This window comes from Oncorhynchus clarkii, chromosome 33 (genome assembly GCF_045791955.1).
Source record: "Oncorhynchus clarkii lewisi isolate Uvic-CL-2024 chromosome 33, UVic_Ocla_1.0, whole genome shotgun sequence".
NCBI classification, from domain to species: domain Eukaryota; kingdom Metazoa; phylum Chordata; class Actinopteri; order Salmoniformes; family Salmonidae; genus Oncorhynchus; species Oncorhynchus clarkii.
Window position 1 is genome coordinate 2,989,857 of NC_092179.1, and position 18,316 is coordinate 3,008,172.

The window sequence follows — 18,316 nt, forward strand, 5'->3', positions numbered from 1 at the left end:
CATTCCTGCAGTCAGCATGTCAATTACACGCTCCCTCAAAACTTGAGTCATCTGTGGCATTTTGTTGTGTGACAAAACTGCAGATTTCAGAGTGGCCTTTTATTGTCCTCAGCACAAGGTGCAACGGTGTAATGATTATGATGTTTAAACAGCTTCTTGATATGACACACCTGTCAGGTGGATGGATTATCTTGGCAAAGGAGAAATGCTCACTGACAGGGATGCAAACTAATTTGTGGCCAAAATTTGAGAGAAATAAGCTTTTGTATGGAAAATTTCTGGGATCTTTTATTTCAGATCATGAAACATGGGACCAACACTTTACACATTGCATTAATATTTCTGTTCAGTGGTACACATTGATATCAGGGTGACAGAAGTCCCAAAGAAACCATGAAACAACATCTGTAAACATTCTAAAAACACCCCTAGCCATGGTCTAAAAATAACATAAACAGCCTTACTTTCCCAATGTTGTGGCAACATTAGGAGAATGTTCTGTGCTGGTTGGGAAATGGTGGATGTATGTATAGGCAGTGCAACAATGCACACTCCAGAAGCACATTCATTCATTCAATTGGTTTAACAAATGATCTGAACACAAATTCAAAGTCAATTACATTATTCGGATCATTCTTACTATGGAAAATGTATCAGCAACCCTACCATATTGGCAATGTTAGCAACCATTTTGTGCAATATTGGGTAAAAGCGTTTTGTAACGTAGGGGCGGCTAACGTGTGGGCAGTGTTACCGAGGTGAGCAGTGGTTTGCTATGAAGACTGGGGTTGTCTGAGCAGGATGGTATAGAATTAGCTTATGAGTGCAGAATGATGAGATGCTATGACATTTGACACGTAACAGGCTGGGTAGGGGAGAAAGGCTGGCAAACATGGACAGAAGTGCAACAACAAGGGGTTTGACTGTAATTCTACTTATATTTTCAATATTATGACATCAATGATTCTAAATCTATAAAGCCCCCTTGGAGGTGTAAATTATAAAGTTATTATGCATCTCAGTAAAAATGACAAATAAAGCATTATTTGGTTCTCGTAGAGTAGGTAAATCAGTGCAGTCCTAGAAATCCTTTCTTCATTTGATTAGATCAGGGTTGCCATTTTGGATGCAGACCAGGGTTTTTATTTGCCAAAACAAACTTCTACTTTTAACAAACTTCAATTTTTTCTTCCTGGAAGGAAATACAATAATCCAGTTATTTTGTTCACCCACAAAGGGGCATTAGATGCCCACGAAATCCTCAGCCAGTCCAGAACAACTGTTCTCAGTTCTCATTGGTCCATGGTGGGCTGGATGGTTGGCTCATTCATGAGTGAGAAGACTGCTAGTCTGGCTGGTGTGTGTGTGTGTGTGTGTCACCGCACGACCTCTGTGACCCAATGTATCTGGTCCATGTCTTGATGAGGTAATCTCTGGGTCGCCCTTAGATGTCACGCATCATGTTATGAACTCCAGTTGCTTCCTTCAGTTAGCCTTCACATTTCACTCAAGGATTTATCTCCATCAGGTCTATGGTCAATTATATAGCATATCCAAGAGGTGCCACTCTTCTTGTCAGAGCTTCATGCAGTCTCCTCAGTTTCTCTTCAAGTCCATTTTCAACTAGTCCACATAGGGTACAGGTTCGGTGTGTATATGTGTGTGTGGTAGTGCAGCTGAAGGCAGGCATGCAGAGACAATCTTCAGTAATGAGAGAGGAGCTGCTCTCTTCTTTCTATCCCTCAGTCACAACCTGAGAGACAGAGACAGGACAACAGCGCCTCACAGTGGAATGACTACGCTTATAGCTTATATTCACATAGGGAAAGAGGGATATCGGCAAAACTGTGAGTTTGTGGGTTTTTTGCAGACAGTCTATTGTATGATGTATGTGTGTGATTTCTTGTATGTGCTGTCACAAGGAATTCTGTGCACCTGTGCGTGTTTGAGCGAGTAAAGGGTATTTACATTAGTTGCAAGATTCCATTTAGTTATGGCAGTGTCAAACATGTATACATGTCTGTCAATGTCCATCAGTCCATGATTTAGAGATTGTCTGAATTGATTGCACATGATAAAGTAGTCAGTCATATTGTTATACATGCTGTGCTTGTGAATATGATTGTGTTTCTTTATTTACCACCTGTGTGTGTTTCTGACTGTAATATGATCTCTCTTATTATCTCAGTCAGCGCTTGCTGGTACAATTTCAGGCCCCCGGGTGCAGTTGAGAGTGCTGAACCCAGGCAGGGTGACCCGTCCGTGGGTGTAGATGTCCCTGTCGAGCCCCTGGTTCATCCTCTTGACCAGGTTCTTCTCGTAGAGCAGGGGGTGGTAGGCTCCCAGAGTGCAGGCTGCGTCGTAGAAGCGCTGGTAGTAGTGACACAGTTCCGTCTTCCTCTGAGATGGCAGGAACTCATACACGTGTACTACCTCACACAGGGACATCATCAAAACCGTACCTGGAGGAAGGGGAGAGGGAGGGGGTTTAGTTGAATGTAAACTGGGTCTAATCTGGCTCAAAGGACCATAAAGAAAAAATGTCCCGTTTGGATTGTAATCTAGGTTAGCCTCAGGTAGTATATTGCCGCTATTGTGCATCGGTCATGATGCAATGAGGAGTTGAAGACCCCTGATGAGGAAGGGATAGGAATTAGGTCTCTGCTATCTGCGCTTAATGAGCCTGACACTTTACATCAGGATAGCGCTGGATACCCATATGGAAAAGTAATATATGGGCATATATGGCCTAATATACAGTGGCTTGCGAAAGTATTCACCCCCTTGCCATTTTTTCCTATTTTGTTGCCTTAGAACCTGGAATTAAATATATTTTTTGGGGGGGTTTTATTATTTGATTTACACAACATGCATACCACTTTGAAGATGCAAAATATTTTTTCTTGTGAAACAAACAAGAAATACGACCCAAAAAATTATAACTTGACTGTGTATAACTATTCACCCCCCCAAAGTCAATACTTTGTAGAGCCACCTTTTGCAGCAATTACAGCTGCAAGTCTCTTGGGGTATGTCTCTGTAAACTTGCCACATCTAGCCACTGGGATGTTTGTCCATTCTTCAAGGCAAAACTGTTTCAGCTCCTGCAAGTTGGATGGGTTTCGCTGGTGTACAGCAATCTTTAAGTCATATCACAGATTCTCGGTTAGATTGAGGTCTGGGCTTTGACTAGGCCATTTCAAGACATTTAAATGTTTCCCCTTAAACCACTCAAGTGTTGCTTTAGCAGTATGCTCAGGGTCATTGTCCTGCTGGAATGTGAACCTCCGTCACAGTCTCAAATCTTTGGATGACTGAAACAGGTTTCCCTCAAGAATTTCCCTGTATTTTGCGCCATCCATCATTCCTTCAATTCTGACCAGTTTCCCAGTCCCTGCCGATGAAAAACATCTCCACAACATGATGCTGCCACCACCATGCTTCACTGTGGGGATGGTGTTCTCGGAGTGATGAGAGGTGTTGGGTTTGCGCCAGACATAGCGTTTTCCTTTATGGCCCAAAAGCTCAAATTTTGTCTCATTTCACCAGAGTACCTTCTTCCATATGTTTGGGGAGTCTCCCACATGGATTTTGACGAACACCAAACGTATTTGCTTAACCAATGGCTTTTTTTCTGTCCACTCTTCTGTAAAACCCAGCTCTGTGGAGTGTACGGCTTAAAGTGGTCCTATGGACAGATACTCCAATCCCCACCGTGGAGCTTTGTAGCTCCTTCAGGGTTATCTTTGGTCTCTTTGTTGCCTCACTGAGTAATGCCCTCCTTGCTGCTTTGAAATATATTCCAGAAGAGTGTATATATTTTTTGATGGCATATTTTTTTTTAAACGTACATAAATCTCAGAAGTAGGGATTCATTATTTTCTTATTGCATTTGGTTTTAAGCAACCTTATGACTACTTTGTTGTTTCTTGTAGCTACTGTAGATGATACTTGCCATTTTATTTTTTAGATTAGATTGAGATGGTGTAGCCAACTATTGTAGGTTTATAATTTGATGATAACATTTTGAAAACGCACAGAAACTTATCTAAGTATGAATGTTTATTGTCATACACTATAGTTGTGGCTGCCCATAAGGTTATGGAATCACATTGTATTTATGAAACATGGTTTAGATATTATTGTTGTAATCATTATTTTACTGTATAATCCTTCAAGGATTTCCATTGGGAATTGTTTATGCATGCTGCCACCAGCAGGAGGCGGTTAGGAGCACAAGCATAGCGGTTTCCGTCTCGCCTCAACAACTCTAACCGCTTCTCCTCGTTTCATTTTTATTTGATCTGTTAAACAGGTACGTGGTGTACAAAAGCACATTATTTAGAGAAAATGTTAGTTGAAATGGGTATCTGAGTGAAACTTACCATTTATGTTGAAATTGTTAAGTTTAAATGTGGAAATTGGTTTTGTGAAAACTGTTAGCGATTTTGACACATCGATGACTGGGTTTGCGCCTAAGCTAGGTAAGGCCATAGAATAACAAGACAAAATGGCGACCAGATAATATTCTGGTTTGAACTTATTGATTTTTAGCCCCTCTGAGGTAATATTTTCTACTCCGTTTATATGGTCTATTCCCTGACATCTCCCCACCCAAGTGTTATATATTGCAGAGTTACAACTATGCTAACGCTAGCCTGTCAAGCCTATAGAGTTGCTACAAGCTTAGTGGCTCAGTATTGAGATGGCTGTAATGGTTTGTGGTTCATTTAGTTATTTAAAGGTTAAAACACGTTTCCTTATATGTGTATTAATTTTTATTGAAACTTGGTACGTGAGTTTAATATAAGCAGGTATGACTGTATTAGCTAGTAAGACTGTATTAGCTAGTAAATCAATGTATTAGCTAGTATTTCTGTACAGAGATTGTATTGAGCATAGAATTAGAACTGAAGAAGATCAAAGAAGATCCAATCACACTGGGGGTCTCCAACTAAGAATGCACACATAAGGATAACAGGCATTGTGTCAGAGATACATCACCTGTGAAAAGAGGCTACTTGTTGTTCACCCCAACCAACACTTTCGGATGGGAATGGCCGTTCTACTCATTCAAATTCTATGGGACAATGGCTGTGGTACAGTATGTATATGTACCCTTCCCCTTTTCCACATTTTGTTACGTTACAGCCTTATTCTAAAATGTATTAAATAGTTTTCCCCCCTCATCAATCTACACACAATACCCCATAATGACAAAGCAAAAACTGTTTAAGAATTTATTTAGCAATTGATACAAAATAAATAACTGAAATATCACATTTACATAAGTATTCAGACCCTTTACTCAGTACTTTGTTGAAGCACCTTTGGCAGCAATTCCAGCCTCAAGTCTTCTTGCGTATGATGCTACAAGCTTGGCACACCTGTACAGTAGCGGATTTAGGTATGGGCGACATCGGCATCTTGCCGGGGGCGGACCAGGGCACATGCACATTTATTTTTGGAATGGTGACATTTGCGTGATCGGTTCTCTATCGCTCATTTGCACGTCACACCAATGATATCATGTCACCGTGTGTGGGTCAATTAACCTTGTCGGAGTGGGCGCCCTGATTCTAGTTTGTGAGCTAGGCAGGCTACTGCCTGGGAAGTTCTCCCACTCAGAAGTACGAGATAAGGAGGGGGGCGGGGGTAGGTTGACCTCACGTCTCAACACTGGGAGCCTGGAGCGGGGGAATCTATCAAATAGCGCACCTCTAACTTTGTACAGTACAAATGCAATTAGTAAAATCAGTCACACTACGAAATGCTATCAAATAAACCACAATTCATTCATAATACTGTGAATATATACAGTGGGGCAAAAAAGTATTTAGTCAGCCACCAATTGTGCAAGTTCTCCCACTTAAAAAGATGAGAGGCCTGTAATTTTCATCATAGGTACACTTCAACTATGACAGACAAGATGAAAAAAAAAAAATCCAGAAAATCACATTGTAGGATTTTTAATGAATTTATTTGCAAATTATGGTGGAAAATAAGTATTTGGTCAATAACAAAAGTTTATCTCAATACTTTGTTATATACCCTTTGTTGGCAATGATAGAGGTCAAATGTTTTCTGTAAGTCTTCACAAGGTTTTCACACACTGTTGCTGGTATTTTGGCCCATTCCTCCATGCAGATCTCCTCTAGAGCAGTGATGTTTTGGGGCTGTTGCTGGGCAACACGGACTTTCAACTCCCTCCAAAGATTTTCTATGGGGTTGAGATCTGGAGACTGGCTAGGCCACTCCAGGACCTTGAAATGCTTCTTACGAAGCCACTCCTTCGTTGCCCGGGCGGTGTGTTTGGGATCATTGTCATGCTGAAAGACCCAGCCACGTTTCATCTTCAATGCCCTTGCTGATGGAAGGAGGTTTTCACTCAAAATCTCACGATACATGGCCCCATTCCTTTACACGGATCAGTCGTCCTGGTCCCTTTGCAGAAAAACAGCCCCAAAGCATGATGTTTCCACCCCCATGCTTCACAGTAGGTATGGTGTTCTTTGGATGCAACTCAGCATTCTTTGTCCTCCAAACACGCCGAGTTGAGTTTTTACCATCATCTGACATTCTCCCAATCTTCTTCTGGATCATCCAAATGCTCTCTAGCAAACTTCAGACGGGCCTGGACATGTACTGGATTAAGCAGGGGGACACGTCTGGCACTGCAGGATTTGAGTCCCTGGCGGCGTAGTGTGTTACTGATGGTAGGCTTTGTTACTTTGGTCCCAGCTCTCTGCAGGTCATTCACTAGGTCCCCCCGTGTGGTTCTGGGATTTTTGCTCACCGTTCTTGTGATCATTTTGACCCCACGGGGTGAGATCTTGCGTGGAGCCCTAGATCAAGGGAGATTATCAGTGGTCTTGTATGTCTTCCCTTTCCTAATAATTGCTCCCACAGTTGATTTCTTCAAACCAAGCTGCTTACCTATGGCAGATTCAGTCTTCCCAGCCTTGTGCAGGTCTACAATTTTGTTTCTGATGTCCTTTGACAGCTCTTTGGTCTTGGCCATAGTGGAGTTTGCAGTGTGACTGTTTGAGGTTGTGGACAGGTGTCTTTTATACTGATAACCATTTCAAACAGGTGCCATTAATACAGGTAACGAGTGGAGGACAGAGGAGTCTCTTAAAGAAGGTCTGTGAGAGTCAGAAATCTTGCTTGTTTGTAGGTGACCAAATATTTATTTTCCACCATAATTTGCAAATAAATTCATAAAAAATCCTACAATGTGATTTTCTGGATTTTTTTTCGAATTTTGTCTGTCATAGTTGAAGTGTACCTATGATGAAAATTACAGGCCTCTCTCATCTTTTTAAGTGGGAGAACTTGCACAATTGGTGGCTGACTAAATACTTTTCTTGCCCCACTGTAGTTTCACAGACACATTGTTGCATTTTTTTCTGGTTTGTGCGAAATAGTTAATAATATAAAAACCAGTCTGCAGACCACCAAGGTGAATTGGTTTAGTCTTGACTCTTGGTTGACAGTGTTGGGGGATGGGTAATGTATTGATGCTCAAATGCCAAATCAACACAAATGGTTAAGAAAAGGTCTAAGCCATCAGGTGCCCAGTTTAGGAAAAAGAGGAACGAATAAGAGGAGAAACGTGCAAAAGATAAGGGTATGCAGCTATGTCATCTCTTTATGAGTATAATATTATGTATGTTATGAAATAGGCTAGTATAACACTTATGTTTGTTAGCTTATGTTGCTATGTTGCTTGCTATGCTATTACGCAAAGGGCGACAATATTACGTTTTCTGTCCAACTAGCTTACATAACATTGGATATCATTTCACACAGTTTCATCATGATAATATGTGTAGCCTACAGCAAAACGATTACAACCTAACTAGCACATTATTGATTTGGTTAACTTTCATTGAGGTAACATCATAAAGGTTTTTTGTGATTGTATTGACTAGGTCCTGAGCTCAGTAAGGGGAATTTCCAATGCTGTAGGCTAACTTAAAATACTTTATGCTGATATGTTGTATATTTTGTGATATATTGAGTCTTTTGGGGTGTCTTATGCCTAGAATTAGCCAAGGAGGTTGTATGGTTCATTTGGTTCCTAATCTGAAAATTTGATAAATTGTGCATAATGACATATTTAATTGTGCAACAAATGTAATTAGGGTGTCAATGTAAATTCAGGGCCACTTCTGACATTTTTTTGGAGCACCTTCTGGCACTGGCCAGGATGAGTTGCCATCCAGACTGGAAACATGCAAGTTCTTTGCTGACTTCAAAAGACAGCAGTCCAGAACACCAAAACTGCATGAAAACATGGAAAGAACTGGCATTGAGTATCAAAAAAGGGTAAACAATTGATAAACATGAGATGGCACTTATGAAGGCTGAGAGGACAAGATGGAGAGAGGTGTTCATACATCTGACTGCTATTGTGCAGTCTCTGTCAATTAGAAATCTGGCACTAAGGGGACACACAGAAACACTGTACTCTCCATGAAATGGAAATTTCCTCAAAGAGGTTGAACTGGTGGCACAATTTGATCCAGTCATGAAAGAGCAACATAACCATGTCCAAAAACGGACCTCTGTAAGGACAGATGACGGATACGAGAAGCAGGTACGGGGAGTTGACATGTAATTAGGAACAGACAAAGAGCAAGACATAAACAGCATCAGCACACGGATACACAATGACAAACAACAATCAATGTAGCAGCGGGGAACAGAGATGGGGAACTGACAAATATAGGGGAGGTAATGTCCAGTTGAGTCCAATTATACACTGATGCGAATGACGGGGGGAAGGCAGGTGTGCGTAATGACGGTGGCAAGAGTGCGCAACGCTGGGGAGTCTGGCGCCCTCGAGCCCAGTTACCTTGCCACCAAATACAGAATGAACTCATTGATTTGTTGAGCAGCTAGATCATTTAAAAAATGGTGAGTGACATCAAGCTGGCAAAATTCCTCTCTATCATTCTAGATTGCACTTCAGATGTCAACCACACTGAATAGTTGTCAATTGTGATTATAATTGTGTCACTGCAGGAGGAGCCACACATAAAGGAAAATTATATGGGGTTTTGGAGGCAGAGGAGTCCACAGGCCAACATTTGGCATCCCTGATTCTCAAAAGATTAAAGGAGCTAAAAATTCCCTTTGAGGACTGCAGAGGACAGTCTTATGATAATGGGGCCAACATGAAAGGCAAAAACAAAGGTGTCCAAGCCAGACTCCAAGAGCTCTATTTGTGCCATGTGGGGCTCACACATTGAACCTGGTTGTGGCTAATGCTGCTAAAAGGTTACATTGGCATCTTACACAAATTGTACACCTTGTTCTCAGCCTCCACACACTGATGGGCCATCCTGAAAAAACATTTGGACATCACTTTGAAGATATGGACTGAGACAAGGTGGGAGAGTAAAGTTAAGAGTGTCGAGCCACTGAGGTATAAGGCAGCAGCGGTGAGAGGCACTGATTGAGGTGAGGGATCAAACCATAGACCCTGTGATAAAGATTGAGGCCCAGTCCTTGTCAGAGGAGGTGCGATCATACCGCTTCAGCATCTGTACAGTGGTGTGGTATGACATCTTGAGCCAGATCCAACATATGAGCAAGCTGATGCAGTCTCCCAGTATGCATGTGGATGTTGCAGTCAGTCTTCTCAGAAAGACAGAGTGAGGTCTCAGCAACTACAGGGCAACAGGCTTTATGACTGCACAAACTTCAGCCAAGGATATTTGAAGGGGAATTTATGTAGAGGCCGTTCTACAACAAAAAAGGCTGAGGTCCACAAAGTGGCACTTTTCATATGAATCATTTGATGAGCTTTTGAGTGATGCCCTGAAGAAGCTGGATTGTTCAATGTCATTGTTGATGCTGCAACCTCAGCCCTTCAGGAAAGATTTTCCACATTGGAAAATGTGGGAGAGGAGTTTGGAGTGCTGTCAACCTTCCAAAGTCTCTCAAATGAGGAGCTGACAGAACATTGTGAGGCCCTTAGTATGACACTGCACTATAAAGAACACTCACACTTGGATGGCAGAAAGCTTGCACAGGAACTGAAGAACTTGCCTGACTTGCCATCGAAGACCATGACCCTGCTTGAACTGCTGATGTTTGTACACGAAAGGGAGCTCTCAGAATTGTATCCAAATTTGTGCTCTCAGAATTTGTCTAACTCTGTCTAACTAGTGACCGTAGTTGAAGCAGAGAGGAGCTTTTCAAAGCTGAAGCTCATCAAATCCTACCTGTCCACCATGCCACAGGAACGCCTTAGTGGCCTTGCTGTCATCAGTATTAACCATGCAATTGCTGGGCAGATTTCTTATGATGATATAATTGCTGACTTTGTATCAAGGAAGGCAAGAAAGGTCAGTGTTAGATGGCAGTTGTGCAATTTAGTTTGTGTGTTTCTTGTTTGAAGTGCAATAGTGTAATAATCCGGTTCTCTTCTTTATAAGTGTGTTATTCTATTTTTGTATTTGTTGTCACACTGGTATAAAGGGATCGGGAGACAGGCGCAGGAATACGTAATATGTTTTTTTATCATTACCCAAATTACAGCGTGCCATGTAAAAGCACGGGGACGAAGACCAAACAAACACATATACAAAACACATTGTTGAAACCCAAACAAAAGAGCGAGGAGTACCTCGAATAAATAACACATGCGCACAATGATTAACACACGGGACGAGACCCGTAATCATCTGCACAATCCACAAGGGCATGAAAGCCAAAACACACAGCACAGGTCAACGAACATAATAACAATAATCTACAAGGCAATGGTGAACCAAGGGCACACTTATACAATTACTAATCACTGGGAATAGGGGCCAGGTGTGCGTAATAAAAGTTCCGGAGGGATCCGTGACATTTGTGTGATATAGGATATGTGCAACTAATTTTTATTTGTGTGTTTTTTGTTAGCAATAGGGTAATAATGTAATAATTAAATTGTCTTTTTTTATTTGTATTTATATACTTCAATTAGTTTTTATTCGTCTTATTTATTTATATATATTATATATAGTATATTTATGAGTCTTATTTTTGTATATATTTTTATATTTAAATAGTTTTAAATGTTATGATTATGTAATTGTGTTGTTCCAAATATCTGAATAAAAATTACAGTTAGTGCAGAATGGTGCGGAAAGGGGAGGTTCGCCCTTAGGGAGCCATACAAGCGAGAACCTCCACTGCACCTGTATTTGGGGAGTTTCTCCCATTCTCCCAGATCCTCTCAAGCTCTGTCAGGATGGATGGGGAGCGTCGCTGCACAGCTATTTCCAGGTCTCTCCAGAGATAGATCGGGTTCAAGTCCGGACTCTGGCTGAGCCTCTCTAAGACATTCAAAGACTTGTCCTGAAGCCACTCATGTGCTGTCTTGACTGTGTGCTTATGGTCATTGTCCTGTTGGAAGGTGAACCTTCACTCCAGTCTGAGGTCCTGAACGCTCTGGAGCAGGTTTTCATCAAGGATCTCTCTGTAATGTGCTTCGTTCATCTTTCTCTCGATCCTGACTAGTCTCTCAGTCCCTGGCTCTAAAAAACATCCCCACAGCATGGGGTGGCCATTTGAAGAATCTCAAATATAAAATATATTTAGATTTGTATTACACTTGTTTGGTTACTACATGATTCCATATGTGTTATTTCATAGTTTTGATTTCTTCGCTGTTATTCTACAATGTGTTCCAAGATGGCGTAGCAGTCAGACGCCTTGTCGTGTCGTGTCCCTTGTATATATCATTTTTTTTACATATTTTTCTTCACATATCTTTTAAAACATTTTGCTAAACCTCAACTTCGAAATACTCTCCTGCAACCCGCCTCACCCAATGTAGCGCGGATCAGCTTTTTTTTTCTAAAGTATTTATATTTATATTTACTTCGGATCCGGAACCCCTCAACTGAAGCTAGCCAGCTAACTACCAGCAAACCATTGCTAGCGGTCATCAGCTAACTGGTCATCAGCTAACCTTTAGCTCGGAAAGCTCTCGCCAGTTTGAACAACGCAACCCTAACCAGAGCATAACGGACCTATTATTTTTATCCCCGGATTCCCACCGGTTTCCCCCCGCAAACGGAACATTTTCAGCTGGATCTTCACAACTAGCTAACCGCAACCCCGGATGATTACTCCTGGCTAGCGTTTCCATCCACTTAGCTTGAAGCTAGCCCGGCCAGAGCTCCTGTGCTACCACCGAAGCATACTCCTGGGCTACAATATCCGGACCCACGACCGGTCTATCGATGTCACCGCATGAAGAGGCATAAACAGACTCACCCCATCATGACGTCCCCCAAAGACTAACTTTCTAGCCCTTGCTATCTGCTTGCTTGCTAATTCGGCCTGATAACTGCTAGCTTGTTTAGCCCCGGTCTGCTAACTGCTACCTTGTTTAGCCCCGGCCTACTAACTGTTAGCTTGTTAGCACAGGCCTGCTAACTGTCTGAATCGCCGTGTCCCAACCACTCACTGGACCCATATTTACTTTCAATCGCTTTTCGATTTTTAATTAGATTATACCTTCCGGTAACCTGCCTCACCCAATGTGATACAGAATCGCTATTATTTTTAATTTTTAGAACACATTTAAGAACCTCCAGAAGCTAACCAGCTAACTAGCTACACGCTATTTAGTCATTGTTAGCCACTGCTAGCGGCTTTACCTTCTGCACAGCCAGCCAGTTTTTTTAACCTGGATAATACTCGCCAGTCTAGCTTCCCTGCCCCATCCACCGCTGCCCCCTGGACACTGATCACTTGGCTACATAGCTGATGCATGCTGGACTGTCCATTAATCACGGTACTCCATTCTGCTTGTTTATGTTTATCTGTCGGCCCCAGCCGCACTCAGGCTCTGTGTGTAGTTAATCCGACCCTCCCTGCCTAGTCAACGCCATTTTACCTGCTGTTGTTGTGCTAGCTGATTAGCTGTTGGTGTCTCACCTACTGTTTAGCTAGCTCTCCCAATTCAACACCTGTGATTACTGTATGCCTCGCTGTATGTCTCTCTCAAATGTCAATATGCCTTGTATACTGATGTTCAGGTTAGTTATCATTGTTTTAGTTTACAATGGAGCCCCTAGTTCCACTCTTCATACCCCTGATACCTCCTTTGTCCCACCTCCCACACATGCGGTGACCTCACCCATTACAACCCGCATGTCCAGAGATACAACCTCTCTCATCATCACCCAGTGCCTGGGCTTACCTCCGCTGTACCCGCACCCCACCATACCCCTGTCTGCGCATTATGCCCTGAATATATTCTACCATGCCCAGAAATCTGCTCCTTTTATTCTTTGTCCCCAACGCTCTAGTCGACCAGTTTTGATAGCCTTTAGCCGCACCCTCATACTACTCCTCCTCTGTTCCGCGGGTGATGTGGAGGTAAACCCAGGCCCTGCATGTCCCCAGGCACCCTCATTTGTTGACTTCTGTGATCGAAAAAGCCTTGGTTTCATGCATGTCAACATCAGAAGCCTCCTCCCTAAGTTTGTTTTACTCACTGCTTTAGCACACTCTGCTAACCCTGATGTCCTTGCCGTGTCTGAATCCTGGCTCAGGAAGGCCACCAAAAATTCTGAGATTTCCATACCCAACTATAACATTTTCCGTCAAGATAGAACTGCCAAAGGGGGAGGAGTTGCAGTCTACTGCAGAGATAGGCTGCAAAGTAATGTCATACTTTTCCAGGTCCATACCCAAACAGTTCGAACTACTAATTTTAAAAATTACTCTCTCCAGAAATAAGGCTCTCCCTGTTGCCGCCTGCTACCGACCCCCCTCAGCTCCCAGCTGTGCCCTGGACACCATTTGTGAATTGATCGCCGTCCATCTAGCTTCAGAGTTTGTTCTGTTAGGTGACCTAAACAGGGATATGCTTAACACCCCGGCAGTCCTACAATCTAAGCTAGATGCCCTCAATCTCACACAAATCATCAAGGAACCCACCAGGTACAACCCTAAATCTGTAAACAAAGGCACCCTCATAGACGTCATCCTGACCAACTGGCCCTCCAAATACACCTCCGCTGTCTTCAACCAGGATCTCAGCGATCACTGCCTCATTGCCTGTATCCGCTACGGAGCCGCAGTCAAACGACCACCTCTCATCACTGTCAAACGCTCCCTAAAACACTTCTGTGAGCAGGCCTTTCTAATCGACCTGGCCCGGGTATCCTGGAAGGACATTGACCTCATCCCGTCAGTTGAGGATGCCTGGTCATTCTTTAAAAGTAACTTCCTCACCATTTTAGATAAGCATGCTCCGTTCAAAAAATGCAGAACTAAGAACAGATATAGCCCTTGGTTCACTCCAGACCTGACTGCCCTCGACCAGCACAAAAACATCCTGTGGCGGACTGCAATAGCATCGAATAGTCCTCGCGATATGCAACTGTTCAGGGAAGTCAGGAACCAATACACGCAGTCAGTCAGGAAAGCTAAGGCCAGCTTCTTCAGGCAGAAATGTGCATCCTGTAGCTCCAACTCCAAAAAGTTCTGGGACACTGTGAAGTCCATGGAGAACAAGAGCACCTCCTCCCAGCTGCCCACTGCACTGAGGCTAGGTAACACGGTCACCACCGATAAATCCATGATTATCGAAAACTTCAACAAGCATTTCTCAACGGCTGGCCATGCCTTCCGCCTGGCTACTCCAACCTCGGCCAACAGCTCCGCCCCCCCCGCAGCTACTCGCCCAAGCCTCTCCAGGTTCTCCTTTACCCAAATCAAGATAGCAGATGTTCTGAAAGAGCTGCAAAACCTGGACCCGTACAAATCAGCTGGGCTTGACAATCTGGACCCTCTATTTCTGAAACTAATTTGTCGCAACCCCTATTACCAGCCTGTTCAACCTCTCTTGCATATCGTCTGAGATCCCCAAGGATTGGAAAGCTGCCGCAGTCATCCCCCTCTTCAAAGGGGGAGACACCCTGGACCCAAACTGTTACAGACCTATATCCATCCTGCCCTGCCTATCTAAGGTCTTCGAAAGCCAAATCAACAAACAGGTCACTGACCATCTCGAATCCCACTGTACCTTCTCCGCTGTGCAATCTGGTTTCCGATCCGGTCACGGGTGCACCTCAGCCACGCTCAAGGTACTAAACGATATCATAACCGCCATCGATAAAAGACAGTACTGTGCAGCTGTCTTCATCGACCTTGCCAAGGCTTTCGACTCTGTCAATCACCATATTCTTATCGGCAGACTTAGTAGCCTCGGTTTTTCTGATGACTGCCTTGCCTGGTTCACCAACTACTTTGCAGACAGAGTTCAGTGTGTCAAATCGGAGGGCATGCTATCCGGTCCTCTGGCAGTCTCTATGGGGGTGCCACAGGGTTCAATTCTCGGGCCGACTCTTTTCTCTCTATATATCAATGATGTTGCTCTTGCTGCGGGCGATTCCCTGATCCACCTCTACGCAGACGACACCATTCTATATACTTCCGGCCCGTCCTTGGACACTGTGCTATCTAACCTCCAAACGAGCTTCAATGCCATACAACACTCCTTCCGTGGCCTCCAACTGCTCTTAAATGCTAGTAAAACCAAATGCATGCTCTTCAACCGTTCGCTGCCTGCACCAGCATGCCTGACTAGCATCACCACCCTGGATGGTTCCGACCTTGAATATGTGGACATCTAAAAGTACCTAGGTGTCTGGCTAGACTGTAAACTCTCCTTCCAGACTCATATCAAACATCTCCGATCGAAAATCAAATCTAGAGTCGGCTTTCTATTCCGCAACAAAGCCTCCTTCACTCACGCCGCCAAACTTACCCTAGTAAAACTGACTATCCTACCGATCCTCGACTTCGGCGATGTCATCTACAAAATTGCTTCCAACACTCTACTCAGCAAACTGGATGCAGTTTATCACAGTGCCATCCGTTTTGTCACTAAAGCACCTTATACCACCCACCACTGCGACCTGTATGCTCTAGTCGGCTGGCCCTCGCTACATATTCGTCGCCAGACCCACTGGCTCCAGGTCATCTACAAGTCCATGCTAGGTAAAACTCCGCCTTATCTCAGTTCACTGGTCACGATGGCAACACCCACCGGTAACACGCGCTCCAGCAGGTGTATCTCACTGATCATCCCTAAAGCCAACACCTCATTTGGCCGCCTTTCCTTTCAGTTCTCTGCTGCCTGTGACTGGAACGAATTGCAAAAATCGCTGAAGTTGGAGACTTTTATCTCCCTCACCAACTTCAAACATCTGCTATCTGAGCAGCTAACCGATCGCTGCAGCTGTACATAGTCTATCGGTAAATAGCCCACCCATTTTTACCTACCTCATCCCCATACTGTTTTTATTTATTTACTTTTCTGCTCTTTTGCACACCAATATCTCTACCTGTACATGACCATCTGATCATTTATCACTCCAGTGTTAATCTGCAAAATTGTAATTATTCGCCTACCTCCTCATGCCTTTTGCACACAATGTATATAGACTATCCTTTTTTTTCTACTGTGTTAATGACTTGTTAACTGTTTACTCCATGTGTAACTCTGTGTTGTCTGTTCACACTGCTATGCTTTATCTTGGCCAGGTCGCAGTTGCAAATGAGAACTTGTTCTCAACTAGCCTACCTGGTTAAATAAAGGTGAAAAAAAAAAGAAAAAAAAATGTAGAAAATAGTAAAATAAAGAAAAACCTTTGAATGAGTAGGTGTTATAAAACTTTTGACTGGTAGTGTATGTAATAAACACTTTAATACTATGTGTCACACACACACTGTACTCTCTAAGTCTTTGCTAGGTATAAAGCCCAGCCTTATCTCAGCTCACTGGTCACCATAGCAACACCCAACCATAGCGAAAACAGTGTTTTCGGAAAGTATTCAGACCACTTTACTTTTTCCACATTTTGCTACATTACAGCCTTGATGTAAAATTGATTAAATAAATGCTTTTCCTCATCAACCTACACACAATACCCCATAATGACAAAGCAAAAACATTTTTTTTCAGAAAAAACTTAATTACATTAGTTTGCAGACCCTTTGCTACGAAACTCGAAATTGAGCTCAGGTGCATTCTGTTTCCATTGATCATCCGTGAGATGTTTCTACAACTTGATTGGAGTCCACCTGTGGTAGATTCAATTGACTGGACATGATTTGGAAAGCCATACTGTCATACCTGTCCATATAAGGTCCCACAGTTGACAGTGCATGTCAGAGCAAAAACCATTAAATGAGGTCAAAGTAATTGTCCGTAGAGCTCCGAGACAGGATTGTGTCGAGGCACAGATCTGGGGAGGGATGCCAAAACATTTCCGCAGCATTGAAGCTAACCAAAAACACAGTGGCATCCATAATTCTTAAATGGAAGAAGTGTGGAACCACCAAGACTCCTCCTAGAGCTGGCCGCCTGGCCAAACTGGGCAATCGGGAGAGAAAGGCCTTAGTCAGGGAGGTGACCAAGAACCCGATGGTCACGCTGACAGAGCTCCAGAGTTCCTCTGTGGAGATGGGAGAACCTTCCAGAAGGACAACCATCTCTGCAGCACTCTACCAATCAGGCCTTTATGGTAGAGTGGCCAAATGGAAGCCATTCCTCAGTAAATGGTACATGACAGCCCACTTGTAGTTTGCCAAAAGGCATCTAAAGGACTGTGTTTTTCTGCAGCAGGGACTGGAAGACTAGTCAGGATCGAGGGAAAGATGAACGGAGCACAGAGAGATCCTTGATGAAAACCTGCTCCAGAGCTGGGGCGAAGGTTTCACTTTCCAACAGGACAACAACCCTAAGCACACAGCCAAGACAACACAGGAGTGGCTTCGGGACAAGTCTCTGAAAGTCCTTAACCTGTAGTGACGCCCAGCCCGTGAACGGGACCGTTATCCTCATCTGACACTAATTAGCATAACGCAACGGACATAAATCTTCCTAGAAAATCTTCCTATTCATGAAAATCACAAGTGAAATATATTGGAACACAGCTTAGCCTTTTGTTTTTCACCCTGTCATCTCAGATTTTCAAAATATGCTTTACAGCCAACACTAGACAAGCATTTGTGTAAGTTTATCATAGCCTAGCATAGCATTATGCCTTGCTAGCAGCAGGCAAACTTGTCTCGGAAATCAGAAAAGCAATCAAATTAAATTGTTTACCTTTGATGAACTTCGGATGTTTTCACTCACGAGACTCCCAGGTAGACAGCCAAAGTTCATTTTTTCCCAAAATATTATTTTTGTTGGCGAAATAGCTCCGTTTTTTCTTCATGTTTGGCTGAGAAATCGCCCGGAAATTGCGGTCACCACAATATTCCAAATTAGCACCATAATATCGAC

The 18,316-nt window shown here is 43.2% G+C and overlaps 1 protein-coding gene across 1 annotated transcript in view; it reads right to left on the minus strand.

Annotated features, from left to right (window-relative positions):
- Nucleotides 1–270: 270 nt before the first annotated feature.
- The window catches only part of LOC139392764 (ST6 beta-galactosamide alpha-2,6-sialyltranferase 1), a 176,840-nt gene continuing 158,794 nt past the window's right edge, over nucleotides 271–18,316 (minus strand). The window contains exon 9 of the mRNA XM_071141011.1: nucleotides 271–2,462. Within this exon, the coding sequence (XP_070997112.1) occupies nucleotides 2,185–2,462 (278 nt within the window). The 3' untranslated portion in view covers nucleotides 271–2,184. The remainder of the gene's footprint in view (nucleotides 2,463–18,316) is intronic.